The following is a 15,811-nucleotide window of genomic DNA, read 5'->3' as shown; positions in this document are numbered from 1 at the left end:
TTCCACCATCTTCGCTAAAACTTCTCACGCTCGACTTATTTTCTTTTATTATAATTAGATATAACTTTTAAAAAATAATACACATCATCATAAAATTCTATTTTGATTAGAATACATTGGAGAGCCCTTTTTCAAATTTAATATTCACAAATAGACCTATAGCCACATCATTATTAACGACTTCTATTTAATATGTCATATAAGCCACAACCCACAAGGTGTGATTGCAGTTGCTCTAACAGAACTGGACTTGTAAAAACAATTCAATAATTTCAGTTTTCTGTTCAAATTTGAAAATCTACAAGACCTCGTCGAACATAAGTATTATATTACAAACAATACCTATGTTGACCGCTAAATACCAAACAAAAACTTCCCACTTTGATAAAACATAACGCTTTATTTGATTTCCTTTGGCATTTTGCCAACTTTTTCTTAAAACAAAAGATTACCAACAAATTACATATCCACAGCCAGACGTTTATACAATTCAGAAGGCAGGCGAGGGGTTGCAACTGCTTGTAATGGAGTCCTCATGTAGGTCACAAGTCCTGGATTTTCTGACATGTCAATTTCCTCTGGCTTCACACCCTCAGGTGGTGTCCAACGAAAATGGTGCAATAAGTGACCTAACATAGACGTTACCAAATTGATACCGAGTTGTGCACCAGGGCACACTCTCCTTCCAGCACCAAATGGGAGCAGCCGGAAATCATGACCCTTCATGTCAACATCCTCCTCCAGGAACCTCTCTGGCCGGAACTCCTCTGGGTTCTTCCAGACAGCCGGATCACGAGCTACTGCCCACACATTTACATGGACATTTGATCCCTTAGGTATGTCATAGCCACCAATTTTGACATTGGAATTGGCACGGTGTGGAAGCATTAGTGGTGTTGGTGGGTGCAACCTCATTCCCTCCTTGGCTATACATTGTAGATATGGGAGACCTGAGAAATCAGCCTCTGTCATCACTCTTTCAAACCCAATCACACGGTCTAGTTCTTCCTGAGCCTTTTGTTGCACCCTTGGGTTCTTAATTAGCTCAGCCATTGCCCATTCTACTGTTATTGCAGTGGTGTCCATGCCTGCAGTAATCATATCCTGCAGTAGCCATAGCAGCATTGAGTTAAAACTTACTATAAATTTAGAAATACACTAATTGGTTAATTAACAAACAATAGGCAAAGTGATGACGTACCCAAAGAAGTCCAATAATGGTGTCTTCGCTGAGATCATATTTCTCCTGCAATGTAAGCAATGCGTCAACAAAATGTTGCTTAGCACCTCCACTCTTCTGACGAGCAAGTGTATGCTCTTCCATGATAGCTCGAGTGAGGCGATCCCTTCGAGCTCCATGCTTAGCAAATGCCTCCTCTTCTAATGGGAACATCCAGCGAAGCCATGGAATATGCTCTGCCATGGCAAGTGATGCACCTAGCTTAAGTCCGTTGGCCACAATTGCCTTAAATTCTTGGCCTTGCTCATCCATTATGCCCTCTGAGTTCACGAATCGCTTACCGAACGCTAACCTTGTTATATTGTTGAATGCAACTGCTCCTAAATACTTCTTCACTAGCAAACTCTTTCCATTATTTTCTGCATTTTGTTTTACAAGCATTTAGCTTATGTCAACTAGCAAAGAACTGAAAGAGGATGAAAAGTAGCTGGCAACAGCAAGTAAAGAAGCATAGGCATAAGGTTACTATTGTGGGCTTGAGGCCCAATTTATTATCTGAAAAATCAACTATAAGCCCGTCACTTGTGTTGGGGAAAAAGAGAAATACTTGAAAGTGAAGCATCGGCAAACAGAGTTGGTGTACCTAAAAGTGGAACTAATAAATGCTTTATTAGTTATTATTATCTCAAACACGTTGATAGGTGAGACATAGCATTATTTTGTTGTTAGTGGGTCACCACTCCAATCGTCTATGACGGAAGGAAGCTGTGTGAAATACTGCTTTTTGGATACTTAGATTAACAACATAAATGGTTAAGGAAAATCTAGAAAATTATGCAAGGTTTGAGTTCAAACCACAATAGTTATAGAGAAAAATTTTCTTTTCTTTTCTTTCTAAGAAAATGGGCAATTAAATTATTCAATTTAAAGACAATTGTCTCGAAACATATAATGTTGATCATATTGAAATCACTGATTTCAGAGAGTTTAATATAAGAGTTTAAGTAACATTTTAGATTTTATTAAAAACAGCACAAAAAATTACGTATGGATTAGATTTCTTTTGTATCTCTTCGATAAACACAATTAAATAGAAATCCTGAGCTACTTTATATAAGAACAAAAGACCTTATTTCCGAAAGAAAAAAAAAAAAAAAGTTGAAAATAGGCAAATAGGTATTGAGTTTCAAACATCAACAGTTGTTTGGCGCTCACCTAATTTTAGTTGCGCATCTGCTTCCATTAGAGCACAACTTGTGGACTTCATTTACCGATTACTAAAACAATTTTTTAAGTGCACTTAAAGATACCAAACGAGAGGCTGATATTACAGAATATTTAAATATGTAATATAAATAATTAAATAATTTTTTGTACCTCGTTTGATTTTTATTTCTAATTTTAAATATAGAATAATTATTGTATAGAATGGCAAATTTATAATTTTAGTTTTTGATGAATGTCTAATATGTAATATTTTATTCCTTCAAAAAAAAAAAAGTAAAACAAGTAAAATTTTACTTGTAGGTAACTCTCATTTATTAAAAAAATAAATTTTATATATTTTACCGTTGTAGGTAGCTTTAACCCTCTCCTTAAACTTTAATTCTATGACTAAGATTTTTGTCTTTCTGTCCTTGATTGTGTGGTTGGATCTATTTCGAACAATTGCTTCTTTTAGATAAGTATGACTTTTTATGTTCCATTTGATGTAAAATATTAATTTGACCTCCATTGCGAGAAATTTTAGATCAACAATTTTCAAACTTTGTAATTATTTATTAGGTATTTCGTGGATCTAATTTTTTAAATTAAAATATTTAATAAATTTAATTTTATAACAGGTCAAATTAAAAATTAAAAATATTGAAAAATTAAAATAATAAAATTTAAGAGTAAAATAATGAATTTCACAATCGCATATATATATATATATATATATATATATATATATATATATATATATATATACAAACACAGGTGTCTCACTGTCAATTTAGCTATCAAAAACAGCCTCCAATTTTGACCAGCCAACGTGCAAGTGTCGTAATAGGAAAAGGCGCACTCATCCTTTGGTGAGATTACAAAGCAATTGTTTGGTTACAACTACACGATGTTACTTTAGATTGATAATTTATAAATTTTATAAATTAAAAATTAAAAAAAATATTTCTTGAGGAACAAAATCAAAAAGTTTATTATGCAGTAATTAGAAGAATTAGATTAGAATTTACTCCATAGCATCAATTTATAACCTACTAACAGTGATTCGTTATTTTAGTTAACAATAAATTGCGATATACACAATTTATGATATAGTGTAAATTACTAAATCTGACTTATTTTTTAATAAAAAAATGAAATGTAGTCATACTGAAAAAGTGAGATGCAATCATGAAATAGGAAATGAAAATAAAAAATGGTAAACCTCTAATTGTTTGGTATAAATACGGAAAAACAGAAAAAAAATGAAAAAAAAGAAAGGAAAAGAATTTAGCGTACCAGGATTGGTGCAGTCAGTGAAAATAGATTCAACCATGGCCGTAACCTCGTCTTCCCTAATAGGTCTCAAAGCCTCGAGTCTCTTAGGAGTGAAAAGCTCAAGAGTACAAACTTTCCTAACCTTCACATAGTGAGGTCCATAATCGGCCCATATAAGATCTTTCCCATCTCTGCTGAACTTGGCAGCCGATCTACTTCTATGCCTATCAGCTAACTGTTGATCATTTTCCTTTAGCACTTCTCTCGCCAATTCTGTATTCGAAACGATCACGTTTAACGTGGAACCGAACCAAACTGAAATGATCGGACCATAAGACTGAGCCCATTCTGCGAAGCAACGGAACCGAACAGGCTTTATGTCATAGAGGTTGCCGACAATTGGCCATGGTCGTGGGCCGGGAGGGAGTTTGAAGCGTAGATGGTGATAGAGTTTGTACGCCAAGAAGATGAAGAGGATTGATAATGATATAAGGAGGAGAGCCATATTGAGGAAACTGATAAAAAAAATTTGATGGCTATAGTAAAAGAAATGGGAGTAGAGATGTTGATATATAAGAGAACGGCAGAAGGGGAGTTGGTGAGGCATAGAGAGGAGTCAAAAGTGACCACCGTAAAGGGTAATGTGCCATTTTCGGGTGGATTGGTGGTGTCAGTGGGTTTTTGTTTGGGATGGCCCATTAGCTTGTAGAATATAGCTATAGAGCGTGTGTCACGCGCTTGGTGAGCTAGTGGATTAGGTTTTCTATTAGTTGTTGGTGGTTGGTGAAGGGTATATTCATTTTTTTATTTTGTTTATTTTATATTGTGTACGAAAGAATCAAAGGTTGGTGAGATTGTAGGCCGTTCTTTCTGGTCTCCCAGCCCACAGATCAGAGATCCATTGATACAGAAATCGAACGGAACTGCCTTTGAGAGGTCAGTGCACGGGAAAGGATAAAATTAGGTAAGTTCCTTTGATGCACGTACATTTACATTACTCATGATGTAATGTAATTGTAATCTTATGCATAAATTTACTCTTAAAAGTTTATGCTTTTAATTTTGTGGCACCAGAGTGCTTCAAATGCTCAAGAGAGTGGGAGAGTATTTCTAAAGGCCAATATAGCAGTGCATTTGGAGAAAAAAATACAAGAGAAAAAAATTCATTAATTAAAAATGAATCCACATAAAAATTCTTGTGTTCTTTTTTTTTTATAATTGATAGAATAAATAATACTCCATCTATTCTCTTTATTTAGAAAAAATATTCCTTTTAGGTGTATTTTTTATATAGAGAATTTTATTCTAAAAAGTAACTTTGGGATGCAAACTAAGTTAAAAAGACTAAAATGCTCTTGGAGTCTATGTGTTTATTTTAAGATTAAAACTCAACAATCAAGAAAAGTGATAGACACAAATATTTTCAGCATTTAATGTACGCGTGTTTAAAGAGACAAGTTATCTGCTCACTTTTTAATTTCATTTTATAATAACAGTAGTCGTTTATATAAGTTTGGCCACAAAATTAAAGTTCTAATATTAAAAGGCAAAATAATTGCCACATAAATATAAAGTTAGCTCTTATTTGTATATTTGATGAATATATGTTCACTTTTATTCTTGTAAATTTAGCCACAGGCGTTAATATCGGGAAAGAATATATGTGAGGCTTAGTTAAGTTTTGAAAACGGCCACGTTTTGTTTTTAAAGTGAAGGCATGTTTTGATTATTGAAAAATGGGAGAAATTAGAGTTAGTAAGCCACTTAATAGCCTTTTGTTTTTAGTAATTGTGCAATTTTTCAATGGTTTTTCTTTCTCTGTGTTAGTTAACAGTTGTGATTTTCTGTAAGCCATTTTATGGCCTTTTTATTATTAGTCGTGCACTTCTGTAAGCCATCTTATAGTCTTGTTATTATTAGTTGTGCATTTTTTCAATAGTTATTGTTTTCTATATTAGGTAAATTTTTGTAAGCCACTTTGTAGCCTTTTTATTATTAGTCGTGTATTTCTGTAAGTCATTTTTGGCATTTTTATTATTAGTTGTGCACTTTTTCAATAGTTATTATTTTCTATGATAGGTAACGTTTGTGAATTTCTATAAGCCACTTCGTGACCTTTTGTTATTATAAATTGTGCACTTTTAAAAATACAATTTTTTCAAATCCTTGTAATGGTTGTACTCTTTTGAAAAACACTTTGTGGCATTTTATTAATAGTAGTTGTGAATTTTTGTAAGTGATTTTGTGGCATTGTTATTATTAGTTATGTACTTTTTTAATAGTTAATTGTTTATGTGTTAAGTAACAGTTGTGAATTTCTATTAGCCGCTTTGTGGCCTTTTATTATTATTATTCCTACACTTTTAAAAATACAGTACTTTTTTTTTATTGTAATGGTTGTACTCTTTTGTAAGCACTTTGTGGCTTTTTGTTAATAGTAGTTATGAATTTTTGTAAGTGATTTTGCAGTCTTGTTATTGTTAGTTGTGTACTTTTTTAATAGTTATTGTTTATGTATTAAGTAACAGTTGTGAATTTTTGTTAGCCACTTTGAGGTCTTTTGTTATTATTATTCATGCACTTTTAAAAATACAGTACTTGGTTTTTTTTTTTTTAATTATTGTAATGGTTATACTCTTTTGTAAGACACTTTGTGGCCTTTTGTTAATAGTAGTTGTGAAGTTTTGTAAGTGATTTTGTAGCCTTGTTATTGTTAGTTGTATACTTTTTTAATAGTTATTGTTTATGCGTTAAGTAACAATTGTGAATTTTTATTAGCCACTTTGTGGGCTTTTGTTATTATTAATCTTGCACTTTTAAAAATACAGTACTTTTTTTTTAAATCATTGTAATAGTTGTACTCTTTTGTAAGACACTTTGTGGCCTTTTGTTAATAGTACTTGTGAACTTTTGTAAACCATTTTGTTAGTTGTGCACTTTTCAATAGTTATTATTTTTTATGTTAGGTAATGGGTGTCAACTTATGTAAGCCATTTTGTGGAGTTTTGTTATTATTTATCTTGCACTTTTAAAAATGTAGTACCTAGTATTTTTTGGCCTATTATTTCATTTCTGGGCACATATTATGTAAAACGTTCACATTGTAATAAAGTGTGATAAAATTAATAAAGAAGATTGAAGTAATGCTTCAAAGGATGCAAGTAGGCAATAAATGCACTTCTTGAGAAAGCCTTTTGTGTCAGCTATTGTTCTCATAAATAATGAACGGAAAAACTCTTTTTAAGGGTATTTTAGGAGAAAAATTCATTTAACTAACTTTCTTAATATAAGAGCTTTTTTTTTTTTTTTTTTTTGCTTCCTTAAATAAAGAGAACAGAGCGAGTAATATCCTATCTAAGATATCTACACAAATACAATGGAGATAAAATCTCCACTCTATCAAGCTCCACATCTCCACTATATCAGGTTCCTCTACATTAAGAATTAGTTGGATATAATGGAAATAAAGTCTCTAATGTATCAGGAATGATATGGTAAATAATCTCCACTTCTTAGCTATATAAGAGGCGTTATAAATCATAAAGAGAAGAACAACATTCAGATTATAGAATAATTGTGAGTCTATCAAATGGTACGGTGAACGTAGAATACACCTTCCATGACACAATAACTCACACTTGATTGTCCTGGCGATATTGCTGTTAATAATAATGGGATTAAAGAGAATTTTGCTGCTATACATAACTTGGTTGTCCGAATCTAGTCGACCTTGAGAAGCTTGAATCACCCTTGTGGTGGCTTCAATTGTTAAGGTATTGCCAATGGTTGGAGAAAGAAGTATATCTAGTTTTTAGAAAATTTTTAACATTTCAAAAAAAGAAAATATTGAAGATTAACAGGTATGTCTCACACTTCTTTATCTTCCATGTCCTTAAAATGTGTTATTTTATTTAATCCAATATGTTATTTGAAATTCAACAAGTGCATAAATGACTAAATTGAAAGGTGAAAGTTTAAAAGAAAATGTTTTAAATGAAATGATTTATGCAACTTTCGAGATTCACTCTCTTGGAAGGTAAATATACTGATAAAACACGATACAAGATAATATTGGGTAGTAAAAAAAAATATTGATTCTCAACTAATTTATGATATTAACAAATGTTGTAATTTCTTGAGAACTTGTTAGCTTAAGATCAAGTCCTATATGGTAGAGTTAGTTCAATGTTGAAAAAAATGACTAGTCTAGTGCATATTGTTATGACTTGGTCTCGTATCATTTGATTGACATTATTTCTCTAGCTTTTGCTTCTTCTTTCATATGCTTAGTATTTTTGCCAAATCTTTAACTGGGTCATACCTGAGCTATGGCCTATCAACTTAAGTGGTTCCACATGTATTATACTTAAAGAATTTTGTCATAGTACACAGTTGATGTTACTAGAGAGAAATTTAATATTTATACTCAAATTCAAAGTCTCATTACTCTTTTTTTTAACTCACTATTAATTGTTTCGATATAAATTTTATCAAGCCTCTCTTAAGGTATACCATACTTAACAAAATTAGATTATAGGTGTATACAATATCTTGATAAAATGGTTTTGGTATATATATAAATATATAATTATAATTTGTATATATATTTGAGTTCGTCTTCTAATTTATTTTTCTATTTTTTTACCTATGAAATGCGATGTTTTTATTAATTGATAAATCAACAATTAACTTTTATTTAACTTTTTAAATTTTGAAATATAATTATTTCATAAAATAATTACTTGATAGTTTCAATCCTGGTTGAATATTTGAAATAAAATATGATGCTAATGATTTATTTGCAAAAGTTTACTTTTTGGAGTCTTGTTCTTCGTTGACCTGCTAGGAAACTGTATTTTTTTATTAGCTTTTAGATAGACTAAGCACTCCCCTGCAGCCTAAAGACCAAACTATCTCTCCTTCTAATTATATGCATTAGGCATAATTAGTATTGTGTTGCTTCCAAATACAAACCCAATTGATAGATTTAGAAAATCTTATAGGAGAATTTAGGAAAGAAAAGAATAGCGAAATGAGTTATTAGATTTGAAAAAATTAGTTCATGTTCCATTACCAACACATCAATTATAGATTCAGAAAATTGATTCGTAACACCCATGCATGTATAAATCCGCATGACATAGACGAAGAAGGGATGATAAATAATGATAATTGGATGAGAGAGTAATTATAATTAAATGAAATATATTAATCTTTTGTACCTAAGTATGGAGTTTGATCCCTTTATATAGAATGACAAAGTCTATTCATTAGAGTTGTAGTTATAATCCTTGTTAAATACATACAGATTTGGAGTACTAATTGAATACGTATATGTGATAGGTATTCTTTTTATAGTATTTTTAATATAATTTTTATTAGGATTTTTAGTATTTTTAATTACTTTAATTAGTTTTTATTTAGTTTTATTTATATTTTTATTTAAAACTTCCTTGAACCGCATTTCACTTGATTTTGGGGTATTTTGTTGAATTTTTATAGAAAATCAGTCAAAATACAGAAAAGAGTGTTCCTAAGCAGAGGCTAGCACACCCAACCGTGCCATATAGCACGCCCGTGCTAAATGCCTAACTTCATATTGGACCGAAAACAACAACTCTAGCCCGTGCCGCTTGCACGGGCCCGCATGAGATGCTTTTCTGACGTGCCAATCAAGTTTAAATCCTATTAGATGCTGTGAGAGTCCTAATTGGGAAGAAATAAAGCCTAAACAGTTTCTTATCTACAAAAGATTTCTTACTCAATTGAGATTCACTTTCTTAAACGAACACAAAGATATTCCAGAAAGTCTATATAAATAGCAAGACTAGCCATAAAGACGAAGGGATTGATTGTATATTCCATCTTTTGTTCTATTGTTTTCTCTCTCTCTCTCCAAGACTTCAAGTATTCAAGATTTGTGTCAAGATTCAAGGAAGCCGCCCAAGCCAATCATTAATTAGTTTTTATTTCTAAACTCTTTTCTTGTTTTATTTTCAATATTCGTGTTGATTATGAGAATATTTACAAGTTCAATTGAGTTTTATTTAATTACTATGTTGAACTAAAACTCTCATACTAGGGATTTGATGTAGCTTAATTTTGATTCTAATTTATAATATTATATTTGTTTTCCTTGTTTATGATATAATTTATTATTGAACTTAATGCTTTGAGGCAGAGTTTCTCCCCGGGATTGATTTATTTCATTAATCACTATTGGGAGAAGGGTTTTTGATATGAATAGGGTAAAAACTTAACAGTGATTTTTCGCAAGTATACAAAAATCGCAACAAGTGATATAGAATGAGTAGAGTATCGTTTCCACAGAGATTATATACCAAGTACCAAAATTATGTTAACCTTTTATTATTTAAACGGTAATAAGGGGAATTATTTGAAGAAATTAAATTAAACAAATAAAAGAGAATAAAAAATAAATCAAGCAACAATATTTGACGAAAAGAAATCAAGGATTTAAAGCTACTAAGGATTTTGACTTCACTTAATTCTATCCAATTTGTTTTATTAATCAATTTTAATTGTTTAAGTAGGAGAAACAACTCTAAAATTACTAACAAGCTCTCTTGATGTATTATTAGCTATTTTAATCCGATCTAATTGCCTTTCTTCTAATAACGCAATCAAACATGAATTAAATCATTAAGTTTTATAGTTTGTTTATGAACTCATAACCTAAGGTCATTAACTTATAAAAATCCCCCATGAGTCAAACCATATAGCTTCCGCATTAAGTCATTATTTTCATATAATTTATTACCTTTTTCATATCAAAAACCCTTCTTCCGATAGTGATTAATGAAATAAATCAATCTAGGGGAGAAACTCTGCCTGGAAGCATTAAGTTCAATAATAAATTATATCATGAACAAGGAAAAGCAAATCTAATATTATAAATTAGAATCAAAATTAAGCTACATCAAATCCCTAGTATGAGGGTTTTCGTTCAACATAATAATTAAATAAAACTCAATTAAACTTGTAAATATTCTCATAATCAACATGAATATTGAAAATAAAATAAGAAAAGAGTTTAGAAATAAAAACTAATTAATAATTGGCTTGGGCGGCTTCCTTGAATCTTGACACAAATCTTGAATACTTGAAGTCTTGGAGAGAGAGAGAAAACAATAGAACAAAAGATGAAATATATAATGAATCTCTTCGTCTTTATGGCTGGTCTCTCTATTTATATAGACTTTCTGGAATATCTTCGTGTTCGTTTAGAAAAGTGAATCTCTATTGAGTAAGAAATCTTTTGGAGATAGGAAACTGTTTATGCTTTATTTCTTCCCAATTAGGACTCTCCCAGCATCTAATAGGATTTAAACTCGATTGGCACATCAGAAAAGCATCTCATGCTTAGAGTTGTTGTTTTCGGCTGAATATGAAGTTAGGCATTCAACATGGGCGTGCTATATGGCATGGTTTGGGCATGCTAGCCTCTGCTTAGGAAGATTCTTTTTTGTATTTTGGCTGGTTTTCTATAAAAATTCAACAAAATACCCCAAGATCAAGTGAAATGTGACTCAAGAAAGCTTTAAATAAAAACATAAATAAAACTAATTAAACTAATTAAAATACTAAAAATCCTAATAAAAATTATATTAAAAATACTATAAAAAGAATACCTATCAGTAATAAATTACATGAGAATAATAACTTGATGCGGAAGCTATAGTTTGACCCATGGGAGGTTTTCATAAGTTAATGACCTTAGGTTTTGAATTCATAAACAAACCATAAAATTTAATGATTTAATTCATGTTTGATTGCGCTATTGGAAGATAGGTAATTAGACCGGGTTAAAATAGCTAACAATGCATCGGGAGAGCTTGTTAGTGATTTTAGGGTTGTTTCCCCTACTTAAACAATTAAAATTGATTATCAAACTAATAATAAAATTGAATAGAATTAAGTGAAGTCAAAACCCCTAGTAGCTTTAAATCCTTGATTTCTTTTCGTCAAATATTGTTGCTTGATTTATTTTTGTTCTCTTTTTTATTTGTTTAATTTAATTTCTTAAAATAATTCCCCTTATTGCGTTTAAATAATAATATGTTAACATAATTTTGGTATTTGGTATACAATCGCTATGGAAATGATACTCTATTCATTCCATATTACTTGTTGTGATTTTCGTATACTTATAAAAAATCACCGTCAAGTTTTTGGTGTCATTGCCGGGAATTGGCGCTACCAATATCAATACCAATTAACCTATTAATAATTTAGACATTTTTTTTATTTTTTATTTTTATTTTTTTTATTCTTAATTGAAATATTTGTTTATGTTATTTTTAGTTTTTTGTTTCTTTGTTTTTATTGATTTTTACTTTTATTATTTTCTTGCGAAGTATTTTGAGATGTTTCATCAACAAGTAGTCACAAGTTTTATTCAACAACATTCAGAGCCATTTTATACCGCCGCTTGGGCAAGATTTAATGAATTGTTGGAGAGATTTTCTTATCATAATTTTACAAATAAATATCTCACTTACATATTCTACTGTGGATTAAATGAAGAAACAAGAAGTTGGGTAGAAATGGATTTTTAGCAACCAGTATTCACCTTCCGGAAAGTAGCTATAGAGATGTACTTTACATGTTAAATGATATGGCAGATTTTAACTACCATTGGCATTGGGATCCTTCACTGCAGGGTTGGAATTACCAATATTCCCAAATTTTGAGTATGAAGAAGAAAAGCAAAAGAATTTAGAGGATTTGATTACTGCCCTTACTAAATCTCACATTGAATTTATGAATGAAACTCGCGAGAGTTTTAAGATCTAACAAGTGGCAATAAAGAATTTGGAGGTACAAGTAGCGGAATTGATAACCATGGCAATTAATGGATATCTAGATGATGAGTGCAGGGTGAATTCTGAGGAAACTTCATGGGAAATTGCACCTTTAGAATTTAGGAATGAAACTTCATTGAATTTAGAGGATTTGATTGCTGCCCTTACTAAATCTCACATTGAATTTATGAATGAAACTCGCGAGAGTTTTAAGATCCAACAAGTGGCAATAAAGAATTTGGAGGTACAAATAGCGAAATTGATAACCATGGCAATTAATGGATATCAAGATGATGAGTGCAAGGTGAATTCTGAGGAAACTTCATGGGAAATTGCACCTTTAGAAGAAGTAAAGCTTGTATGTGAAAAATGCAACTCCTTTGAAGACAGATTAAATCACACTTTCTTGTTTCCAGACATGATTATTAATGACCATGAAAAAGGTGAGGTATAGCTGGAAGGGACATTGGGTGAGAGTTTAAATGAAAACAAACAGAAAGCAATATTGGTGGATGAAGAAATAATTAAGACTATTGATTTGAGCTCATCAATGGTCTTTATATATACACCACCAGAAGATCATTTCTTTCCAATGATACCACCTTCAATAAATTATGTTCTCCATGATCTAATACAATTTTTTTCCCCAGTTTCATCATTTAAAGCGAGAAGTTATTGATAAGACGAGCATAAATTTTCTCAAACTAGCCAATCTTAAGGGCATTTTCAATCAAAACCCATGTGTGATATTACATGATACATACCATGGGCGAAAGCTATTATTAGATAAACTTCTTAAAAGTCGAGTTTAAAGACTTTAAACAAAACGTTAATGGGAGGCAACCCATCATTTTCTTTCTTTTCCTTTGCAATTTTTTTTTATGATTTGTATTTTTTATGTTTTTTCATCTTTAAACCATTGTTTTTCTTTTATTTTGGTGTTTTACACTCACATTGCAAGTCAAGGAAGGATTAAAAAAAGATTGAAAACTGATTAATGTGCCATAGTCGGGCTCTAGCACGGGTAGAGCGTGCTGCCCAGCACCCCCATGCTATTTTCAGAGAAAAATACGCTTAAAGTTAGGCTCTAGCACAGTCAGGGCATGCTACTCAGCACCCCCGTGCTACACAACACCCTAGGGGGTGCTGCAGTTTTTTTTTAAAGCAATTTTTTGTTTTTTTTGTCCTTTTGCCTTAGACCACGTACAAGTGTTTTGTTTTGTTTTTTTTTTTCCCTTTTATTTTTACGTAAGTTCTTTTTTTTTTTACTTTTTTTATTTGTTTTTTTTTATTTCTCTCTTATGTTGACGTACTCATTCTATTGTTTTTTTTTCTTTTTATTTATTTATTTATTTTAATTGCTTTTAATTATTTTTATAGGAATTTTCCTTTCCATTTTTTTATTATTTTTATTTCGATGTTTTTTTTCCCTAACAATTATGTCTATATTATTATTATTATTATTATTATTATTATTATTATTATTGTATTATGTTGTACTTTTCCATTTTCAGAATTTAGCCATTGGAACCATGCCCTTTGTTTCCTTATCTTTTATTGTATTTTTCAATACAATGGTGGTAAGGTGTTTTCAATTTTATTTTTATTTCCTTACCTTGCATTGATTATTTATGATAAGTTTAGAAAATTAGTCTTATTTTTGCACACATTGGGGGCAATGTGATAGATTAAATTAGGGGAAGGAAAATTTTAGTTAAAATTTTAATTTAATTTTATTAATTTTATTTTTTTGTTTGTTTTTATTACTTAATATGGTTGGAATAATTGTGAGCAAGCTTGAAAATCATCATAATTTATTAAACTGTGATGAATTTATTCGTTATTTGAAGTTAATTATTTTTAGCTTAAATTTTAATTTTTGACTTGACATGATTTTTTGGTTTAACTATTTGTTTCTAAGATTATAAACACTAATTTTTGTGAATTTTATGATATATAGGTGTGTTTTAATCTAAATTATTCAACTTTGGCATTCCTAGAACAAATTAGAATTTCCTTTGAGGCAAAATTTTAAATGCTTACATTTAGAAAGAAATGATTTAGGCATTCTTTGTTGAACTTCATATTTAGCCTAGGCCACCTAAGTTAAAATATGACTTTTGCAACCAATTTGAAGCCTATAACCAAAATTTTTCTTGTTTACCCTTATTAAGCTTAGCCATTAAACCAATTTAAATTCTTACCGTAAGTGCAATAATGTATAATTGAAGAATTTGATTTTATTAAAACATAGCAATAAAAGGGAGAAAATTTCATTAATACTAGCAAGTGGAGTAATTAAAAAACTCAAAGAGAAATAACCTATAAAAGAAGCAATCAATCAAGAACTCAAGTTTGGAGAATTGAAGCGAGGAAGAAATTACCAAAGTACTATGAAGAGACCTTGCCATAGTATCTCTAATTTTGAGCTACGAAGAACTTCAAGTTAATATTCCTTTACAAATAAAATTTTATTTTAATATAAATGACAATTTTGATATTATGCATTCTTTGTACTTTTTGTCTACCTGTTATTCTTTTTCTTTGTTTAGCTAAAATTATATCCGTAAAACCTCATTACAACCTAAATAAAGACCTTTTGATTTTTTTTAATTGTATGCATTTTGATTGTGGAGAATGGATGACTGATTTTGCCTATGAGAATGTTGAATTTATATTTTTAAACACCTTATTTAAAGGTTAAATAATTTTTGTAAAAATTCATATTATATTTATCATAGGTTGAATAATTATTAGTGTTGAAAATCTTATTAACTTATGTTTAAATTAAGGAATGCGTTTTGTTGAGAATTGTATTTTTGCTATAATATAATCAGCATAAGAAACACTTGATTTATTGTCATGTTAATAATTTTTGACATTTTTGAAATTGTGAATAATTATTTCCAACCATATTAAGCTAGCTTTGTTGGTTTGTTTAGCTTGTGTTTTTCTTTAGTTTTTAGTTTTGTTGCTTGAGGACAAATAGTGGTTTAAGTTTGGGGAATTTTGATAGATATGATTTTTATAGTATTTTTAATATAATTTTTATTAGGATTTGTAGTATTTTTAATTACTTTAATTAGTTTTTATTTAGTTTTATTTATGTTTTTATTTAAAGCTTCCTTGAATCACATTTCACTTGATCTTGGGGTATTTTGTTGAATTTTTATAGAAAATCAGCCAAAATACAGAAAAGAGTGTTCCTAAGCAGAGGCTAGCACGCCCAAACTATGCCATATAGCACGCCCGTGCTAAATGCCTAACTTCATATTGGGCCAAAAACAACAACTCTAGCCCATGTCACTTGCACTGGCCCGCATGA

General features: G+C 30.3%; 1 protein-coding gene across 1 annotated transcript; it reads right to left on the bottom strand.

Annotated features, from left to right (window-relative positions):
- Positions 1–250: 250 nt before the first annotated feature.
- On the bottom strand, positions 251–4,288 carry CYP98A3 (cytochrome P450, family 98, subfamily A, polypeptide 3). The gene is made up of 3 exons (XM_012219294.4): positions 3,683–4,288; positions 1,202–1,599; positions 251–1,104 (listed from the first exon to the last, which is right to left on the bottom strand). Exons 1-3 carry the CDS (start codon positions 4,266–4,268, stop codon positions 460–462), a joined length of 1,629 nt encoding a protein of 542 aa, XP_012074684.1. The 5' UTR covers positions 4,269–4,288; the 3' UTR covers positions 251–459.
- Between the last annotated feature and the right edge of the window lie 11,523 nt (positions 4,289–15,811).

This window comes from Jatropha curcas, chromosome 2, assembly GCF_041381405.1.
Source record: "Jatropha curcas cultivar XTBG-Jc1 chromosome 2, XTBG_Jcur_1.0, whole genome shotgun sequence".
Lineage (NCBI taxonomy): Eukaryota > Viridiplantae > Streptophyta > Magnoliopsida > Malpighiales > Euphorbiaceae > Jatropha > Jatropha curcas.
This window is presented reverse-complemented; position numbering and strand designations above follow the sequence as displayed.

What these genes read in the sequence shown, in the direction of transcription:
- CYP98A3 (XM_012219294.4), bottom strand. Translation starts at nt 4,268, where the DNA reads ATGCCTCACCAACTCCCCTTCTGCCGTTCTCTTATATATCAACATCTC. An exon ending in CACTGACTGCACCAATCCTG is followed by an intron (nt 1,600 to 3,682) that starts GTACGCTAAATT and finishes AACAAAATGCAG; the next exon opens with AAAATAATGGAAAGAGTTTG. An exon ending in CCATTATTGGACTTCTTTGG is followed by an intron (nt 1,105 to 1,201) that starts GTACGTCATCAC and finishes TGGCTACTGCAG; the next exon opens with GATATGATTACTGCAGGCAT.